At 41.4% G+C, this 20,927-nt stretch overlaps 2 protein-coding genes across 3 annotated transcripts; one reads left to right on the top strand and one right to left on the bottom strand.

Moving 5' to 3' along the window:
- The first annotated feature begins 830 nt into the window (after positions 1-830).
- On the top strand, positions 831-14,424 carry LOC104948155 (bone morphogenetic protein 1-like). Of its 2 annotated transcripts, none has more exons than XM_010774317.1 (20): positions 831-1,187; positions 3,991-4,098; positions 4,201-4,344; positions 4,479-4,596; positions 5,351-5,529; positions 5,631-5,736; positions 6,724-6,848; positions 7,055-7,170; positions 7,587-7,689; positions 7,807-7,923; positions 8,037-8,182; positions 8,347-8,542; positions 8,622-8,747; positions 9,485-9,645; positions 9,770-9,950; positions 11,225-11,350; positions 12,295-12,422; positions 12,490-12,703; positions 12,888-13,138; positions 13,216-14,424. In XM_010774317.1, exons 1-20 carry the CDS (start codon positions 1,037-1,039, stop codon positions 13,348-13,350), a joined length of 2,931 nt encoding a protein of 976 aa, XP_010772619.1. In that variant the 5' UTR covers positions 831-1,036; the 3' UTR covers positions 13,351-14,424. The 2 variants fall into 2 exon arrangements, with proteins under 2 accessions (XP_010772619.1, XP_010772618.1); XM_010774316.1 differs by having other exon boundaries at positions 9,482-9,645.
- Positions 14,205-19,971, bottom strand: trim69 (tripartite motif containing 69). Its single transcript, XM_010774318.1, has 6 exons — positions 18,550-19,971; positions 17,884-17,979; positions 17,137-17,370; positions 16,479-16,501; positions 16,269-16,384; positions 14,205-15,637 (listed from the first exon to the last, which is right to left on the bottom strand). The coding sequence occupies exons 1-6, from the start codon at positions 19,183-19,185 to the stop codon at positions 15,093-15,095; spliced, it is 1,650 nt and encodes a 549-aa protein (XP_010772620.1). The 5' UTR covers positions 19,186-19,971; the 3' UTR covers positions 14,205-15,092.
- Between the last annotated feature and the right edge of the window lie 956 nt (positions 19,972-20,927).

Raw genomic sequence — 20,927 nt, 5'->3', positions numbered from 1 at the left:
TTATACCTAAAGGTTGTTTGTTTTTTTAAAGTGTTTCTCTACTTTAATTGTAGCTCCCAGCTCTCAAAATACAGGCTATTTTGAGAGCTGGGTATTGCATCAACCTTCAAAATAATCAATTAAAAACTGAACTGAACTGAAGTGACAGGCCTTTCACCAAAATGTAAAAAATTAAATATGGCAGTAGTCCTTTCTGTCTTTGCCAACATAAACAGTTCATAGTATAAACTGAATACGCATGGCACTGTGCAGTTGTAAAATAGCTCAGGTTAAGAGCAAAAAACAGGATTTATCTTCTAAAAGGTGATATATTTAGGAGTCAATGTGACATCCACAGAGTGGGGTGATATAAGGAGGACTTTAAACTCATCACACTCAGTAAGTGGTTCCCTACCTTTATTTTTGCTCACTTTTTAAATCCGCTTAACAAATTGTCTTAACAAATTGTCTTAACAAAGTACAGTAGGTGTGTGTGGAGTGGACCCTGTCACCTGGAGGTGGTATATAGGGTCAAGAATTAACTCCTATTTAAGATGTGTTTAAAGTTTAAACCTGTCTTGAGAAAGAGCCTGGGATTTCCAGTATGTTGTAATAAGTTAGCTTGTAGGTTTGCAGGAATTACAAAAAAATGTCAGGGTGAAAGTAAATACTTTTTGGCTGGACAATACATCTGCAATTTTGCTCCAAAATGATCCTCCAAATTAAGAAATAAAGACAGACAGAAGAAAGAACATAAGAAGAAAGAAAGAAAGAGGATTAAGTGCCATGAGAAACATTGTTAGGTTTGGTAGCTAGTCCCACATTGTGAGTGTGCATAGCGCATCTGCCTGCAGGTGAAGTGCCTCTGGTTCAGATGCATGGCTGTTATGCACTGTGCTCTCTCGGTGCTGTATGGCAGCGGATCACTGCAGCAGCATGGAGCCGTGAGGAAACAGCGCTGTGTTCCTGAAATCACACCGCTGCTGCTGTCGAGGAACTTTAGTTTGAGCGATTGTCACTGCCCACATTTACCAACTTTACCTGTTGTAGACATTTGATGGTAGCCTACGTAATGGAAGTCGCTCCAGCGTTTCTGTGTCTGCTGCTGTGCAGTCTGCGCGTTTCTCTGGCGGCTGACTGGGAGGCGGTGGACCCTCATGTTACTCTCCACGGGGATGTAATCGACTACAAGGATCCCTGTAAAGCTGGTACAGTCAATTTTACCTCGTCTGCAAATATATTCATCCTATGCATTCCCTTTTGTTGTATGCAGGAGTATTATGTTCTGTGTGTTGTTCCAATACACGTAGCCTCTATAGGCCATAACACATTGAGCTCAGACATCTCAAAGTTAAATGTAGCTATTAATGTTGATGTAAATGTATGGAAAAAGTAGGATAACATTTAGGTATACAAATATTTAAATGCAAAAGAAAAAATCCTTCCATATATTGTCAATAATTTATCAACGAGATAACAATTTAGTGTTAACCTGCATGAGTAAAAACACTGATTTCCACAATATAAGTAAAATAAATGTTATTTGAAGATGTTTGTATATAACTTGCTCTTGACTTATAATGTAGGTATTTTAAGTGTTGGTCTAAAGTAAAACAAGTAGCAATCTCTTGAGACAAATCAGCCTAATGCAACAGCTATATTGTTCAAGTATCTTGTAGTGTTGGAAGAACTAATACCACAACATAAAAATACTCCATTACAAGGAAAAAGTCTTGTATTTAAAATAAATATGGTATAATAAATAAATTGATTAGTTAGATGACTGAAAGGGCCCTTTTATATCATTTCATATGACAGTTTTAGTGAAAAACAGTTCAATTTTGCTGAAGTTTCATCTGTGGCATAGCGTTATAGTTTACAGTATTGTAACAAAGCTTTCAGATATAGTGGAAGAAAACGTAAGCTATTTGTCTCAATATTCGTGGAGAACAAGTATCTCATAAGTTAAAATTGAAGTACACAAGTGAAGTACCTCAGAGTTGTACTCAGGTGCAGTAATAGAGAACATGTTTTTAGTGACATTGTGTTTAAAAAATAAGAAGAACTATTCAACAAAGCATACCATAACAATACTCAGATATAGGCCTAGAGGTCAGGAGGAGGTGTCTGATTTGATAAACCCGTCTTTAATACCATTGCAATTAGCTTTCTAGAGTTAAAGAATATGCAACTTTATTCCATTGTATAACAAGCCAAAAGATCACTTTGCTTATTAGCGGGCCCCCAGCTGGTTGTGGTCCCTTTTCACTTGTGACTTCTGAAACTTCCACAACACACCACTCTTCTTCTCCGAGGCAGTTGCCTGGAGACTGGGGGTCATTGAGGCCGTGCCAACGCTGTCCTCGGCAGGACGCCGGTGAAATCCCTCTGGCTTCAGGGTATGGGGCGCACACTGCAGGGGTGACAGTCATTTACAGTCACCCTTTGCATGAGTGAATTCACTTCAAAAGGCCGACACAGGGCCTGCTATGTCTTTTCAGTTGGACTTTCAAAGGTGGTTACATCACACAGCTAAATGAGGTATTTAATGGGAGCAACTTTACTAAGCTTTTCTGCCCGACTAGTAAAACATGAGATACTGTTGTGTGCAGGAGGTCATTATAATGGAAGCAAAATGTGAGGGAACCGAAAACATGGTCAGATGTGTGTGGGATTCCTCTAATTAGGTTTCAGAATAGACACTTTGAAGCCTGGATTTAGTTGTGTGTTTGTCAGTAACTGAAAGCTCATTTGGACTTCAGTATAGTGTGTTTGTAATGTTTTGTGTCTTGTGGTTCAACTTTGTGTTTTTGACGCTGAAGTTGCAGGTTTTCCTGCTTTCAACAAAACTTAAGTCCAGACATGAATCAGTCCTTCTTTTGGCTTGTTTGGTTATTTACACTTGCTTGTTTTTTTCTCCCAACCTGCAACTCTTTAACACGTTCACCTTTTTTTTTTATCTTATGCTGTTATGCAAGAACACTTTTCCATACCTAGCATTTTTAGGCTTAGTAAAACATTAAGCCTGGGGCTGACGTTATAATGCTGTCACACCTGATATCTGGGACACGTACAAAAGATAAGAGTAATGTTTGGGGAATCCATGCTGCTAAACCAAACACACACAAAACAAACATTGTTCCTGGAGTGCTCTGTGGGTCATCCTGATTTACATGGTTGGTCACAAGTGATTCAATTTAGAAGAGTTTCCTCTAATCATAATTTGGTTGGTAGAAAGTGATGTTGAGTCTTCGAAGGTGTGGAAGATGCAGTTCTTCATCTTATCAAGCCTGCATAGCTCTTTGCTCCGATGTACAGTAAAGGACTTCACTCCTCAGTTAATGAGTTGCTGGGTATAATTATGAAAACATATCTCTGCTTATTGACTAAGGCATTTTACCTCAACCTAGTTCTGTAACTTTGAGAAACACACAACTCTACAGACTTAATCTCAAGGCCATAAATGAATATACGAACTTCTTACAAGAGTTCTTTATGGTTGTTGTTGTTTTGCCATTGGAGTACAAGTCCAGCAAAGTGTAGTCACAATGCTATCAGGTATTCAGTTCACATCTTTATTCTTGACCGAGACAGTCCTCCAATATGTTTCAGTGTGTGTGCTCAGGAGGAGTGTTTGCTGATCAAACAGACACATGGAGTCAGTTTAGACCTCTTCTCAGGACAGAGATATCAGACACAGTAATTCATGCAGTGAAGTTGGGCTGCTTTTTGAAGTAAGAAAAATAACTGAGTATCAGAGATGAGTTTTAAAAATATCCTTAGTCAGGTTCTGTCTGTGATGAAGAAATTATTAAACCAACCGCTCAAACCTTTGTTTGGATCTACTGAATGACACAGTGTGAGAAATAGGTAATTTTCTAAAGTTTAGTTTTCTCCACATTACTTGATAACACTACTCAGGAATTAAAGAAATAATATGATATTTGGGAAATATTCTTAGAGCTTAGATGAGAAAATCAATGTATCTGAGTGTTCATCTTTTTGCCCCAGCTGCCTTTTTGGGAGATATCGCCCTTGATGAAGATGACCTCCGCATGTTTAGAGCCCTCAGCAGTGATGGTGCAACGCCCACTGTCCAGACCAACAACACAGACTCAGGTATCAAATATCATTAATTTACTGACCTTTGAATTATTCTTATGACTGTTTGGGGTGTTCAAATAAAGGGATATACTCAATCCAGACTCATTTTCTGCACAGTTAACAGCTCCAGTGAGAGCATCAGGAGTAAGAGAGCCACAGACAGACAGAGTCTCCGTCGGAGGAGGAGAGCGGCCACATCCAGACCTGAGAGAGTGTGGCCGGACGGCATCATCCCGTATGTGATCAGTGGGAACTTCACAGGTGAGCTCTGGATTAAAACAGGAAAGCTTTCTTAAATATTTACAGGAGAGTTGTCTGCTATACACAGTCAGCATGTGTTGGCTGCTCTCTGTGATTTTGACCTGGTGAGGCTGTCAAACTCTAATTCCTTTCAGGCAGTCAGAGAGCCATTTTCCGACAGGCCATGCGTCACTGGGAGAAACACACTTGTGTAACATTCACTGACAGGACGACTGAAGAAAGCTACATTGTTTTCACCTACCGACCCTGTGGGTGAGTTGGCTGCTCATTAACCATTCTTATATATACTTGGGTTTCTACTAACACGTGTACATGTTCTAAAGACACATTATTTGTCTCGTAGAGTTTGTCCAAGTATCCCTGTATTCATGCTCATATGAAACATTACACTGTAGTTACTGTCACTGTAAGTTATTCTCCCTAAAAAGCCCAGTCTGCTCTGATTGACTTGCAAGAAAGGCACTGAAAATGTTTCATGAAGCTGCTGTCCCTTCTAAATCATTTAATTTGTTAAGATGCTATTTAGTTTTATTCAATAATTGATCAAGATGCTTGCATGTAGATAATGGCTCCATACTGAAGGACTTTGCTCATATGGCAGCCAAACATTCTGTTGTGTGTGTTTGAATGGCCCAATGAAAAAAGCCATTTGATTGGTCGAATTAAACAAGCCATATGATTGGTCAGTTGAAATTAGCCAATTGATCGGTCAAATAAAACGAGCCATTGGGCTGGTCATTTAAAACAAGGGATTTGATTGGCCCATTGGAACGATTCATTTGATTGGCCCATCTAAGTACACAGACATATATGAAGGCAATGGCAACCTGGGAATGTTACATCCAAAAACATAAAATCTGAAAAACTTGTATTCTACAAAAGGTAACAAAAAAGGTAAAGCTTCTAGTTATGATGTTTAGACACATGGGTGTATTGCCCTATGTTACACTCATGCACCTCAGTGTTTGTTAAGGTGCTCTTTAGTGAAATAGTGTCGCCCCTGCAGGTGTTGCTCCTACGTGGGGAGGAGAGGTGCCGGCCCTCAGGCCATCTCTATAGGGAAGAACTGTGACAAGTTTGGCATCGTGGTGCATGAACTGGGTCACGTGATCGGCTTCTGGCACGAACACACACGTCCAGACCGGGACGAGCATGTCAGCATCATCAGAGACAACATCCAACCAGGTACTGACACTGGATAAAAAAGTGTAAAAACATGCTATCCTCACTGACCCTCCAGATGTTTCTTCTTTCATTCACTCCACTGATGATGTGTTTATGAATAGGGCAGGAGTATAACTTCCTGAAGATGGAGCCGGGCGAGGTTGACTCGCTGGGGGAGGTTTACGACTTTGGCAGCATCATGCATTATGCAAAAAATACATTCTCCAGGTTGGCATTGTGAAACCTTTTTATGCTTTTCTTTCCCAAAGTGAGTTTTGTGGTACTACTATAATTTAATCACTTTATTTCCCAGATGTACTTTGATTCAGCTCTACCCTGGTTCACATAAACAGGCCATTAGTGATTCACTCTTACTACTACTATGCCTGTATATATTAACCGGCCACACACAGTGCACCAGGCCATCATCGCCAACACCTTTCTACTTACACTAAGTGATTTAGCTCCTTTATGCTCATGGCATTTAGAGTTTTAATTGAATACTTTTTTCACTGAGGAGAGTTCTGATTGGTTACTGTAGTTGTATGATATTTATTACAAGGTCTTGCTCATTTGACCTCCCCAGCTGCCCCTCATTTCATGCTGCATTATCAGCGGAGCTCCTACACTGACCAAGTGTTGTTCCCCTCATTCAGCTCTGCTAAACAAGCTTCATAGGGAACCTCAGGGGATTTGATCTTTTATTGTCACAGAAATGGTTTCACACTAGTCTCCTTTTCATTTCTGTCTCGTGCATGTTGTTGCCCCGTTGCTTTTCTCTGTGCTTTTGGTTTTTTACCTCCAATCGCCGCTTTGCTGGTGTGAGTCATGGAGGCGAGCCAAGGTAAATAAAGGCCTGGCAGTTCAGGCTTTGTTGAACAATTTGGGCTGGAGTGGCCTTTTTCTCTGGCATTCAGCAGCGGGCTCCACTGAGCCGGCTGGCACTGCCGAAAGGCCCCTTTCACAGTGCACTGTTTGCACATGCCTGTCATTCATGGGTGCATCTCCATGGGAACTGTGCAACAGTGACCTCCAAACCCAGAGAGATAATCACAATCAATAAAGTATCAAGGTGTTGAACAGGAGTCAGATTCCGTTATAAAAGTCTCTATATGTGAACATATTTTGCTGCACCTCCTCATCTGCAGACTTTTGAATTATTAGATTTATTTCCATTTCTATGAGAATTAACTGCTTGTGATCTGTCTGATACAGAGGCATCTTTTTAGACACCATCTTGCCTCGATATGACGTCAATGGAGTCCGGCCACCTATTGGACAGAGGACCCAGCTTAGCAAAGGGGACATTGAACAGGCCCGTAAACTCTACAAGTGTGCAAGTGAGTAGTGCATGTGCAGAAAACATCCTCACCCAAATGATTAATTGTATCATTATTATTTACTGATCCAATTAGATAGCAAACACCATGACTGAATATGCACTAAAGCTAAGGGAACCAGCTTCTTTGTTCTTTATTCTGGGACATTAAAGTTATTTCTCACTGTAATAAGACCATGTGTATGTTATGGTGTGTGCTTGTTAAAGGATGTGGGAACAGCCTGCAGGAGAGCTCTGGAAACTTTTCTTCTCCGGGTTTTCCCAACGGTTACTCAGCGTACGCTCACTGTGTGTGGAGGATTTCTGTCACTCCAGGAGAGAAGGTGAGTAATGACAAACAACAAGTAATTCATTTAGGGCTAGACAAATCACCAGCTTTATCCAGTTACTGACTGTTACTCATATCAAAACATTCAATACATGAACTCTCCCAGTCCAAAATACAATTCTCTACAGACTCTTTAGCTGTAATTAAATATTGCAAACATGCCAGCAGTGATATGGTGCACAGATCAGTTTGAAAATGTACTCACTTTTATTAATACTACTTAATGATTAACTTTTTAAACCATAAATAAGAATTCACACTTAATTGAAATGAATCACTGCTAGCTCAGTGTCACACGTTTCAAACCTAGTAGTAACAACAAGAGGAAGATATTTTGTCAATCTTGTAACTCTTGACATATCATTTATTTTGTCACAAACTTCCCTCCATGTGTCTTCTTCTGTCTCTTAGATTGTTCTGAATTTTACTTCCATGGACCTCTTCAGGAGTCACTTGTGTTGGTACGACCATGTGGAGGTCCGGGACGGGTTCCGGAGGAAAGCTCCTCTGAAAGGTCTGTAACTTTGACTTAAACCTCGTCTCCCTCTCATGCATAAACCTCAAGTCATTCCTGTGTCATAAACTCATTTCCAAGCTCTGTGAAGTGTAATTTTTTCATGGACTTTTGCAGGCCGTTTTTGTGGAGACACACTTCCAGAACAGATCATCTCCACTGACAGTCAACTGTGGATTGAGTTCAGAAGCAGCAGCAGCTGGTTGGGAAAAGGCTTTACAGCAGTCTATGAAGGTACAACATTGACAATATTGTACGCTTTTATTCAACACTTTCTTTCCCCTGATTGTAGAAATATAGAAAGCTTACCCTTGGTTGAAACAAATCACTTCTCACCTCCTGTGCAGCCATCTGTGGGGGAGAGGTGAAGCGGGACAGCGGCCAGATCCAGTCTCCCAATTATCCCGATGACTACCAGTCCAACAAAATTTGTGTGTGGAAAATCACAGTCGCAGAGGGTTTCAACGTTGGCCTCTCCTTTCAGTCATTTGAGGTAAAATCACTTTTCAAGGCATTATGAACAGGAGAAAATGCAAGAATGCTTCACCAACCTCAGATTCACCACGTTTTCGTAGTTTTTCGACGTTGAAAGGCGAGTAAGGCCTCATCTGCTGTAACATCTCTTTGCAAACATTACTGGCCTTGCTTCCCCTGCAGATTGAGAAACATGACAGCTGTGCCTACGACTTTGTGGAGGTGAGAGACGGCGGCTCAGACAGCAGCCCACTGCTCGGACGTTTCTGCGGCTACGACAAACCAGACGACATGAAAAGCAGCTCCAACCAGCTCTGGCTGAAGTTTGTGTCCGACGGCTCGGTCAACAAAGCCGGGTTTGCCGGCAACTTTTTTAAAGGTCAGAAAGTCATTACAGTAACAAACGGCCAGGATTAAAGAGAGCATCTGGTTTTATTTTGACGTTTTCCAATTTCCAGAGATGGACGAGTGCTCCAGACCCGACCACGGTCACTGTGAGCAGCGCTGCCTGAACACGCTGGGCAGCTACAGATGTGCCTGTGATCCAGGGTATGAGCTGGCAGCGGACAGACGCAGCTGTGAGAGTGAGTGTAGACGCGACTCCACACAGTGAGCCTGCATACTGCTTCAGTCACATCTGTACCCTGATTGTAGAGATCTTCTCTCAATGCAACACATATCCAATGTGTCCAATCACATGATCAAATGAACATGACATGAACCACAAGAATACTCAATATAAAACGTTTTAGATAATTTAGACTGTTCCACAATATATTACAGTAGCAGGACACATAATACGTATGGTAGTATATAAATTACAGTTGTGTAACTAATTAAGATTATTATTATTAAGACTAGAAATAGGTGGGTAAAACTAGCCTGGCTCTGTCTAAAAGTAATCAAATCAAACCTTTCGAAAACCTGTTTCCAGTCTTTGGTTTTTAACTAATCTAACTTCCTGGGGGTATGGACTTTTTTTTAACTAGGTTAATTCATCTTCTACAGCTGTAGTATTTCCAATCAATAGGCTATGACCTTCTTCTACCACCAGAGGGCAGTACTACCTCACTGCATTTCTTGAGCCTTCAGCACAATGCGGTGCATTTCTTGATTAAAAAAAAGTGATTGCGTAATCTTTAGTGACTACTCTTCTTCCAGTATCACTCATTTATATTACATAAATGATCCTGGTTGTAATCTAAGTTTTTGTTATCAAGAGCTTGTTAGCTACGTGGGTAACATGTTCTGCAATTAAATGCAAGAATTCTGACATTAGCACAAATCTAATTAATGTGTCTGTGTGTTCTCCCACCAGCAGCTGCCTGTGGCGGGTTCATCACCAAGCTGAACGGCTCCCTCACCACCCCCGGCTGGCCCAAAGAATACCCCCCCAATAAGAACTGTGTGTGGCAGCTGGTGGCGCCCATTCAGTACCGCATCACTCTGGTGTTCGATGTGTTCGAGGCCGAAGGGAATGATGTAAGTTCATGACTGTAATACATCTCTCTGCAGACTTTTTATCAGATAGTCTACTATAATCATGATCATTTCACAGGCCAATTCTGTGTCCTCTGTAGTAAAAATGTCCAGTGTTTACCACCAGGTGTGTAAGTATGACTATGTGGAGGTGCGCAGTGGGTTGAGTTCGGACTCCGAGCTTCATGGGAAGTTCTGTGGAGCGGAAAAACCTGAGGTGATCACCTCCCAACAAAACAACATGAGGATCGAGTTCAAGTCTGACAACACCGTCTCCAAGAGGGGCTTCAAGGCCCACTTCTTCTCTGGTAAGTAATGAGGCAAATTTACAGGAAGTGCTGAGGAAGGAAACACTGAGGAAGTATCACATAATGCCAAAGGCCTGCTACTGTGGGAAACATCACTGCACTCCATAGATGGGAGAAGTACTCTAGATCTTGTAATTGAGTGAAAATATAAGTAGTGTAGTGTAGGAACACTAAAGAAATAAAAGAAAAAGTTAAAGTCCTGCATTCAAAATGTCACTCAAGTAAAAGTACAAAAGTATTGGCATCTAAATATACTAAGTACCAAAAGTAAAAGTCCTTATTATGCTAATTGGTCCATTGAGTATAATTATTGATGCATTAAAGTGTTATCAAAGCTGGTAAAGGTGCAGCTATCTACATCTGTAAAGTAACTTAAAGGTATACAAAATAAATGTAGTGGAGTAAAAGTACATAAGTTACCTCTGAATTGTAGTGGGGTAGAAGTACAAAGTAGCAAACAATTGAAATACTCAAGTAAAGTACAAGTATCTCAAAATTGTAATTAAGTACTTGGGTAAATCTACTTTGTTACTTTACACCTCTGCTGCACTCCAAAAACAATGAAGCAGCTGTCTTCACTTTCTGATGCTTGACTGAAGGGAGGGATGTTGAACTTGTTTGTTCAAATGTCATTTCATTTTGCATAATTCAATCATTTAAAAGCATGTCTGGAGTTTAAAGTGAATCTGTGAATTTCACATTCAGAATCACAGTTTTCATTATTCACATAATTAAGACTAATGTTTGTGTATTTCTCTGATAGTATTTTATTTTATTATCTAATATAAAATAATTGTGTAGAAAATGTCTAATTAATGTCCCAACTGAATGCTCTTTTTTGTAATAAAAAATATGTTGATAGCTCATCTTAATATCCACATAATAACATCTTATTAATGTAGTAATGTCGCGAATGACCAGCTAAAATGTATTAAATGGATTCACCACATCCACATTAGTGTACGTGTAGGCCTATATCTTGAACCTCAAGCTGTTGATGTATTTCACAATGTATGCATTTGGTTCTTTGGACTGGAAGAGCTGATCTTTTTAAAAACACTTACATAAAACTCTTAGACAACAGAGTTTTGCTGAGAGCGTACAGTACTGCAGATTCTCCCTCGTTCAGTAACACAGGGAGCCTTTGTGTCTGCACTGCAGCGGCACATCTTGGCCCAAAACCCAATATGTGGTGAACTTTTTCTGCAGTCTGCTGTGACAGAAGTGCTGTGCAAAGGAATTTTGAAAATCAAATTCTTTAAACATTTCAACAGATATAGACGAGTGCTCCAAAGAAAACGGAGGCTGCCAGCACGAGTGTGTGAACACCTTCGGGAGCTACAGCTGCCAGTGCCGCAGCGGCTTCATGCTGCACGACAACAAGCACGACTGCAAGGAAGGTATAGTGGCGGTTTCTGCTGCATACTCACATGTCTTATTGGAAGGGTCAGTGCACACAAATTACAGAAAGACTGGAAATGTCTTATTTTTATTTAAGCAGAGATGGCAAAAGTACACACATCCTTTACTCAAATAGAAGTGCAAATACTCGTGTTTAAAGATATTCTGGTAAAAGTAGAAGTACTGACTAAACTTCTTTACTCAAGTAAAAGTAAAGAAGTATGGGCTTTGAAATGTACTTAAGTAAAAAGTACCCATAACTACCAGCTGTTTTAAAGAGTACCTGACCTCACTTTATATTAATAGAACAATAATGTCATTGTTAGCTAATGAATGTTTCTATGCTGAACAACGGCAACATGACAAAGTTCTCATTGGTCCCTCTTCTTTAGAGAAGACCAGGAAGTGATGGATACACGGATCGTGTTCAAATCAATAGGCACGCAATGACTCTAAATAATAATGATCACGCCACCAAACACAGATTAAAACTAAATTAACAAACCTGTTTTGAAAATGTAAGAAGTAGAAAGTACAGGTATTTGTGTAAAAAATATAAGAAGTAAAAGTAAAAAGTCGTCAGAAAAATAAGAAGTGGAGTAAAGTACTGATACCAGAAAAATGTACTTAAGTACAGTAACTAAGTATTTGCACACTAGTTCCCACCTCTGTATTTAAGTGTTTGTTTTTCACCTTTTATTTAATCTCGCCTTCAAAATTAGCTGACATGAGGGGACAAAAGCTCAGTGTTCTACTTTATAACTTTGATATATCTTATTTACATGTTATTTCTTCTGTCTGGACAGTTTTCTTATGAACTGCCTATTGTTATTACTTTTGATGGATGCCTATTCTTAAGAAAAGACCCCAGAGGACACTTGTGGTGAAAGGGGGAAATGATGTGACCACTCTGTTATGCAGCTTCCATTGTTTTGCTTTTCAGCGGGCTGTGATAACGCTGTGAGCACGGTGTCCGGCACAATGAGCAGCCCCAACTGGCCCGATAAGTATCCCAACAAGAAGGCCTGCACCTGGTCTCTGTCCACAACCCCGGGCCATCGGATCAAACTGGTATGTTGAATGGTCTTTTGTCACAACCCTTGGAAAGAACGATATTCATACCTTTTTATCACCACAGGTTTTCAACGAGATTGACATGGAGGCTCATCTGGAGTGTGCTTACGACCACCTGGAGATCTACGACGGGCAGGACGCTCGTGCACAAAGTCTAGGACGATTCTGCGGCACCAAAAAGCCTTCTCCAGTCATGTCCAGTGGAAACAAAATGTTCCTGCATTTTTTCTCAGACAACTCCGTGCAGAAGAGAGGCTTTGAGGCTTCATACAGAGCAGGTGGGCAAAGCAATTTTCTACGCCCAAAAAGTCTGGAAAATGGCCCTTTGGAGAAAGAATAGAATACAAAAAAAGTGATGTTTCAACTATGTTTGTCCCGCTATGTTTAGAAAAGTTGCATTCTTTCCTCACTTTTACAAGATCCTCTGTGTGACCCTCTAATCTTGTGGTTGTGAATTCCCAGAATGTGGAGGAAGCCTAAAAGCCGAGGTCAAGACAAAAGATCTGTACTCCCATGCACAGTTTGGAGATAACAACTACCCGAGCGGCTCGGACTGTCTGTGGGTGGTCTCAGCTGAGAAGGGATACGGAGTGGAGATCATCTTCCAAGTGTTTGAGATCGAGGAGGAGGTGGACTGCGGGTATGATTACGTGGAGCTGTATGACGGTGCTGACATCAAGTCTCCCAGGCTGGGACGATATTGTGGATCTGGGGTAAGGCTAAAAATACCAGTTTAGAGTTTTAAAAAATGTTTAAATTACTCTTCAAAAACCCTTTTTCTTCCCCTCAGGCCCCAGAAGAAGTGTACTCAGCGGGAGATGCCATAGTTTTAAAGTTTCACTCAGATGACAGCATCAATAAAAAAGGCTTTCATGTTCGCTACACAAGCACAAAGTTCCAGGACACGTTACACGCAAGCAAGTGACTCTCTACGCCAAAACTAAATGCGGAGACTTCACCCCTAACTTTTGGTCGGACACACCCATCTCGAGTGGATGCATGGATTGATACCACAAAAACCAACCCGCATACTTTTACTCTCACATCTGTTAGACTGGGAGAAGCCGTGCAGACAAATTGCATCTTCCATAGCTCTTTAGGATGAGAGGCGAGGATTAGCTTGCAGTGATTATTTTGAGTAAATTCAGCGACTGTAACGCCTGTAATGAGCTGATTAAGTTATAGCACTGTGTTGAAGATATACAATGTATATATTGTGATATAGTCTTAATTCTAATGAATGTAATGCACTTTGTTGTTTTATAAAAATGGACGAATGCACATAACAAAATAATAATGATGTAGTATGGAGAAAGAAATGATGTAATCGGAGTTGTCCTTCCCAAAATATGATTTGTTCGGTTATTTTATATTTTGTCGGACTTGCATTTGATATTGAATTTTCATTTCATTCATTACATTAATTACAGATTCAATTAGCGCCACATAATTCAATCTATCCAATATTCCCTTTACATCTCTGACTACGTTCTCATCAGTAAAACAAATGTATACTGACTTTGAACAGCAAATTAATACATAATACCTTGATTTATTTTTTAACTCACTTTAGTCTTTTAGAAGTGTACAATGTGGGCGTATAAGTACAGAGACACCAATTCAAGGAATTGAGGAAGCGAGTATGTACAAACTGAAATATGAGCCCTGAGCCTTTCATTTAAACCGATAGGGCTCCAACACCAACATAATGTAATGAAATGCTAAGGATGATCTATTTACTTTTTAATTTGCAATAAGTAGTTTGGAAAGAAGTTGGAAGACATTTTTTAAACTTTTATTAACATTTTCATTTAGAGTTATATTGGTTGCCAACATGTATCAGCCATTGAGTCAGCCAACAGTCAAGACATCTATCAAAACAAGTACAACATATCCAGAATTAAAACCATTTGTTCACATTATAAAAAACGTATTAAACCCAAATTATCTTAAATACGCTTTTAAAAATGTTTTGTCGTTGTTCTGCAGCTAGTTCGAATAAAAAAACATTCCCAATGTCCCTGAATGCACCAAAAAAAAAACTAACAATAAATGATATAGCATCTGATTAACAAAAAATGTACTGTATCAACATTTCCATAAAACCACATTATAGAGTGGTAAATATATGTGGATCATGATCAACAAAAGATTATTGAATCATTCAAATAATAATAAACCACACAGTTTCACATTCTTCACTGAAGCACAGCTCCTCTGAAGTGAAATGTGTGGCAGTAGATCCAGTCTAGAAAATGAACAATGTGTTACAGAACTTAAAAGTTCCCCGTGGAGCTGCTGTCCTCTAGAAGTGTTGTTTTCCAATGAGTGACCCTTTTTTTGTTTATATGATGCACACACAGTCCTTCAAATAGTGTCACATTGTGCCAATGATCAACAGGTGGCAGTCACACTCAAAGGTAAGCTGCAATGTGCCAACAAACACAGGCAAGAAGAAGGCTGAAGGCTAGCTAGTAGCTAACAGATTGCAAATGTTTGTGAGGAAGAGGATCTCCACAGGGCCCCATCTGTTTCTGTTGTTGAGATGTATCTAATGTACAATGCAACTTAACAATTCTCCACTTCTCTACATAGTAAAAGTAATTGTTCCATGTTTGTTTATCAACTTTTGAAAATCTTTTTCAGTTGCATATTTGTCACACTTTCTTAAATCTTAGGTAGGAACACTTTGAGAGGCTCATTCTCATGCACTTTATCTAGGAAGCCGAGGTTGAAATAGGGGAACAGGGTCTCGGTGAAGTTCTCCCTGAAGGTGTAGAGGTGTGCCATGCACTCTGCGTTGTAGAAGGACACCAGGCCTCTCTTGTAGTCCAGATACACCCCGATCCTGACCAGGGGCTCCTCCAGGGACAGGACGGTGGGGGGGGAAGTGCCGGCCATGTACTGTATCCCATAAGAAAGGGAGAGGGTCCAGAAGCCGTTGGCAGGGAGGGCTTTGATGACCCCCTTCCTGGGCACCGACTCCCGGGCCACCCCCACCGTCCACACGGTGCTGCTGTAGACTTCGATCTCCCAGTAGTGGCGCCCGTGGGTAAAGCCCTGGCTCCCCAGCAGCGACAAGGCAGCGTTGAACCGTGAGGGGTTGTCCTGCACCGTGAGGTTAAAGGTCTGGTAGCGCACACAGGTGAGGGAGGAGGTCAGGCTGAGCCAAGGGTTGGCCGTGCTGGAGTTAAAGGTGATGGCCGCTGGAACTTAAAACAGGACAAATAACAAAAGAGTTAAAAGATCAGAGGGTTTCTGTGCAGGCTATTGCTTCTAGTTTACATTTCCCCCCAAATAGGATTTGTTGTATATCCATTACTCCCACTGTGTCGCTTTGAAATCTTAAAGAATACTGCATGCCTCCAGAGTGAAGGAAAAAGCCAAGTCTTCCTAAACATTTCCAAAAGTCGACATCACAAGTGCATTTTGCATGATAGGTCCCCTTTAAGTAAATGGGATCTAGTTTTAACAACACAAACTCTCAGAACTCGTGCAATTTAATCCAAGTCTAATTCATCCAATGATATGATCGCTTTTTTTTTAGATATGCATTTTAACTAAAACCTTACTATTTAACACTTTTGGTAAAGTTCAGTGTTTAGGAAGAAGTGAGCATCTGTTCGAGTGTATAATGAGACTTTAATTAAACTGCGAGTTTGAGTGTGAGAAAATGTATGTTTAATTATAGATCTACATGTTCTTCAATTCATCAATAGTTTTCTCAGTTATTTGTTAATTGTTCACACTGCAGATGTGACGAGAAAGTTTCTTCAAAATTCATGGTACCACGGCGTGAGTAATAGATATAAAAATGCTAATTTTCATGTATTCCTTTAGTACCTGGATAAAGGATTCCTTTCATGGATTTCCACACTCTGTACTGCAGGGGCCCCGCAAAACGACCCTCACACAGACTGGGCGGTGTGAATGTTGGTTTTTCAAACTTCAGTGAAGGCCTTCCAACATAAGCAAAAAGTCAGAACAGTTAAGAGACGGAGATAAAAACTAAATCTATGCAGAATAAAACATTCAGACGCTTCTCTCACTCACCTCTGGAGCAGGGCTTTGATGCTCTGAATCGAGACACAGGAATAAACACAAGACAGACACAAACTATGATTAGTATCTGAGAAGCAGAAAGCTTTTTCCACATTACATCAATGCCTGAGCTCACGCTATCCCACCCTGTGGGATCTCCCTGTGGCCGGGGAAAGTCCCGCTGTATGGCCCCGTGCCTGAGCTAAACTCCTTATCCTCCAGATCAACAAGTGAGATCACGGTCTACATCCTGTCTCCACTCTGTGCAAGTCTTTTGTTACAAGAGAAGTAGCAGCTGTGTTAACATTTCTACCATGTACGATAGTCTTCAAAATAATGCAAAGTGACATGATAAACATTTTTATGGCCTTTTTAATAATAGTGTATAACTTACACAGGAAAGCCAGAATGGTCACACCCTGCTCAGTTAAGTGTTTAAATGTTGATGTTGGAGCCATTGAGGCACCGAAATACAGCCCAGATCATGAAAATGAACTTTTACCCCATATTCCTGTTTCATAGCATAAATGAGTCTGGAAACCAATAGATTTAAAATCATGAGCTCAGCAGTTCTTGCTCTAATTACCCCCAGAGCTGACTCATAATGCTGTCTATCATTTCCAGATGGACTGTTTTGAACGTGTATGAGGTTGGTTTCAGCGGATCTTACCCGCAGCAGGGTGAAGGCATCCTGCTCCCTCAGCTTGTCCTCGATCTCGTGGAGGGCCCCCTGCAGACGGGAGATCTCCACGCAGAGCAGCGCCTTGTGCTCGTCCAGGCGGATCAGCTCCCTGCGCTCCTCAGTCTTCAGCTTCACCTGCAGCAGCTTCTCCTCCTGGTACAGGAACTGGTGCAGGTCGCTGAACTGGGCCTCGATGCGCTGCTTCAGGTCAGCCGTGTGGTCCTGGATCATGGACAAAGTCAGTGGGAGCAATCTCTTACAGTGTTTTCACAAAGAGGATCTTTTGTTCTTAGCTGCTACAATCTATGTTGGGAATTAGACACATTCACATCTTTGTTTTGCAGATTGCTTTCTGGCAAAAGCCGATTTAAAGGTGCCCTATACTGTTTTTCATCAATATATTATAGGTCTCAGATATATACAAACATGTCTCTGAAGTGTTTGGCTCCAAATACCAAACAGATTATTGTAGCATCCCATAATCCTCTCTGTTTCAGACCTGTTCCAAAAGTGCTGATTCTCTGTCTGTTACTATAGATGAAAATAAGGAGCCACTCCCCACGCCTCTTTACACAGAGGGGATACATGTTTATTTATAAAACACATGAAAAAGTGGATTTTGCATTATAGGTGACCTTTAAGAGATGAAATAAATCAAAGTGGATATTTTAGTCCAGTAATGATTGTATTGTGTGCTTTGTGGCATCTGTGTTTTTTGGAAGTGTTTCCTCTCACCTTCAGCTTTGTAACCTCGTCCTCTACCTCTCTGTCACACTGCAGCGCCGTGTTGAGCTCCACCTTCAGTGAGTCCATGGAGCTGTTTAGAGACGCCTGACAGGACAGAGACACAACATCACTGCACACTGACCCGCATCTCCCTTCAAGTACAATGTCCCCCCTATGTATAGTTGATCTGAAGCAAAAAACTAGATCGGAACAGATTAAGAACTCATATACCTATATATAAAACTATATGTAATGTTGCATTTAAGGTATTTGCTCACGTACATACACTGTAGGAAACCAAACAGCCACAGCAGTGATTTACCTGAAATAAACTCCTGATATGCTGACTAATGTGCACTTCCTAAAAAAACGATCTTTTGGAAACTAAATAAAAGTCAGTGTGTAGAGAAGAAAGAAGAAATTGACACTATAACAGGCTGAAGACCATATGTAGTGTATTATGCACTAAGAAAAATATGCAAAAAACCTGACTTGCAGCAACATGTGTAACAGAGAACTTCTGAGACCTTGATTTTAGAGGGTACTAAAAATCAATAAATGTGCATGTTGGATATTTTCCTTCAAAGAGTGCATTATGAAAGCACAAAAAGCCCAAACAATCCAAATTGGTCAGTGTATTAAAACAATATATTTTCTCCTGTTGGCTGAACTCACCCTGTACTTGTGCTCGGCCTCCTGCACACACACCATGGTGTGGTTCCTGTGCTCCTGGGAGACCCCACACACCAGACACACCAGCTCCTGGTCCTCCTCACAGTAAAGCTTCAGCTCCTCTCTGTGTCTGATGCAGCGGGGGACCGGAGCCGGAGCAGGGACCCTCTCCACCCCCCCGACCTCCGCCAGGCGGGGTTCGCTCCCGCTCTCCTCCAGACCCTGGCAGTAGCTCTCCACGATGTTGGCCACGATGCGGTTGGGCCTGTAGCTCTGCCCAGGGAACAGCTTCCTGCACTGGGGGCAGGAGCCGGTCCCTCCATGAAGGGGGACCCGGGGCCCGGTCCAGTAGCCCTCGATGCAGCCCTGGCAGAAGGTGTGATCACAGGGCAGGGACACCGGCTGCTTGAAGAGATCCAAGCAGATGGAGCAGGTGAGATCTCTGCTGATTCTGTGTGCTGAGCTTTTGGTGACTTTCCCAGCGAGGGGAGGCTGCCGCAGCTTTTCCATCGCTGCAGGGAAGTCTCCTTCCTTTGGTTTCCAACTTTTCTTCTCTGGCTTTAACCCCTGGTTGAGTTTTTCCAAGTTCTGCAGATAAACTGTCTGGATTTTCTTCACGTCTTTAGGATTCTTGCTCATTCCCTTGCCTTGTTTTTTTTCCTTTGTTCTGATGGTACAGCTGGACCTCCACGTCCTTCCTCTCCTGCAGAGTGCTGCTGCTGTGCTTGGCCTCCAGTCTTCCTGTTGAATGTGGGGAAGTGAAGTGGGTGGTGCAGCAGCAGCCACAGCCTCTCACATCCACAGCAGATAGTGAGGGAATCTCAACAGGCCCCCCTTTTCCCTCCAGAATGACGTCACGTCTGAGTCAGGAAACCAAGGCGGACTATGGGTATTCTATCCTTGGCATGTTTGTATAGTGAAGCCTGCTCAGTAAGTGCAAGAAAGTTCACTAAACTCTTAATCCTTTGTAAAGTAACTGCAGAAAAATGTAAATCCTTACGGGAGCCTGTGTGCGTGTGTCCATGCCTGAGGGTGTTTGAGACTGGGAAGTACATTTGTAAGCACCAACAGATTTCCTGCTTCTTTTTATAGCAACACTAAGTAATCATCGTCGCTGAAGGGTAAACAAGATCATAAAGAGATTTACAAAGAGAAAGAAAGCATCCTGCAGGCAGAAAACTCCACCATGGGCAAATAAAAAGATTGCACGAATCATGCCAGTTTCCCCCGCCCCTCCAGTCATTATCACGCATATTTACAGCTCGGTCCCTGAGGGCTGGAACATCTGTCCTGAGAGTTTGTTTAACACACACTAGTTGACAGTTTCTTGTGACTTGCAGGGAAGAAAAAGAGCTCTGAGACACGTCGGCATGTTTAAGTATTACAGGGTGTTACATCACACAGTGTTTCTGGGAAGTCAGGACAAAGGTCAGGACAGTGAAGCGAGGATTATGTTCATTTAAATATGCATGTCTATTTGTCTGTCTGATCTGGAAAGAGAGAAAAAGAGGGAACAAACCAATAGGGCGCATTTCTTATCTTATCTGGTACATTCAGTATTTTGAGTCTCTTGTAAAAACTTGTATCCTTGACATTCCTGAGACAGCAAGCAGATCAGCAGCCAAAAAGTTGTGTTATGGACAATTGTGACACCTGGTGTTCAAACTGAAACTAAACAGATGAATTATTATACAGTACAATACAGTATCGTGTAAAAAGTGATTCAAATCTTGCTCCTAATTACAAAACTACAGTAGAGCAGGTAGACATTTAATAAGTTAAGATTGATATCCAGTAGCAGAGGCGCTTTAGAAAGCAGGGAGAAAGCAGATGAGTGTAAATAATGTTAAGCACGTAAGCGACAAGCTTGATACAATCTGTCTGAATTTTGATATCATTCCCCAACCAAGAACCCTCACTGCTCTGTTCCACACAGACTTAAGAGGTTTCTCAATACTCAAATTTCCCCTCCTCGACTCCTATCCTCGACTCCTCTCCCCGAGACCTCTCCTCGAGACTTGGTGCCGCGAGCGGAAGACTGAGGAGGGGAACCGAGGAGAGAGGAGTGGAAGCAGCAGTTGGTAAGAGAAATGAGAACTCCTCTCCTCTGAGCGGTCATTTTAAAGAGACGTCCATTAATGATGACAGGAGGCACAGCAGCACTCTGATGGACAGTGTCCATGTCATGACAACTTATATATATTTACTTTTAATTCATTGACAGTGCGGTATAATGAGACAATAACAGGCTACAGATGCGGATATATACACACACACACACATATATTTATATAAATATATACAATTTCAGAATCAAACAAGTATGAGAGCACTCTCATAATAACGTAACACAATCAGAGACTGGATATATCCCCCCCCCC

Source organism: Notothenia coriiceps, unplaced genomic scaffold (assembly GCF_000735185.1).
Source record: "Notothenia coriiceps isolate Sejong01 unplaced genomic scaffold, NC01 NC01_scaffold00013831, whole genome shotgun sequence".
Taxonomy (NCBI): domain Eukaryota; kingdom Metazoa; phylum Chordata; class Actinopteri; order Perciformes; family Nototheniidae; genus Notothenia; species Notothenia coriiceps.
Note: the sequence above shows the minus strand (reverse complement) of the source record. Positions and strands in the feature narration are given on the sequence as shown.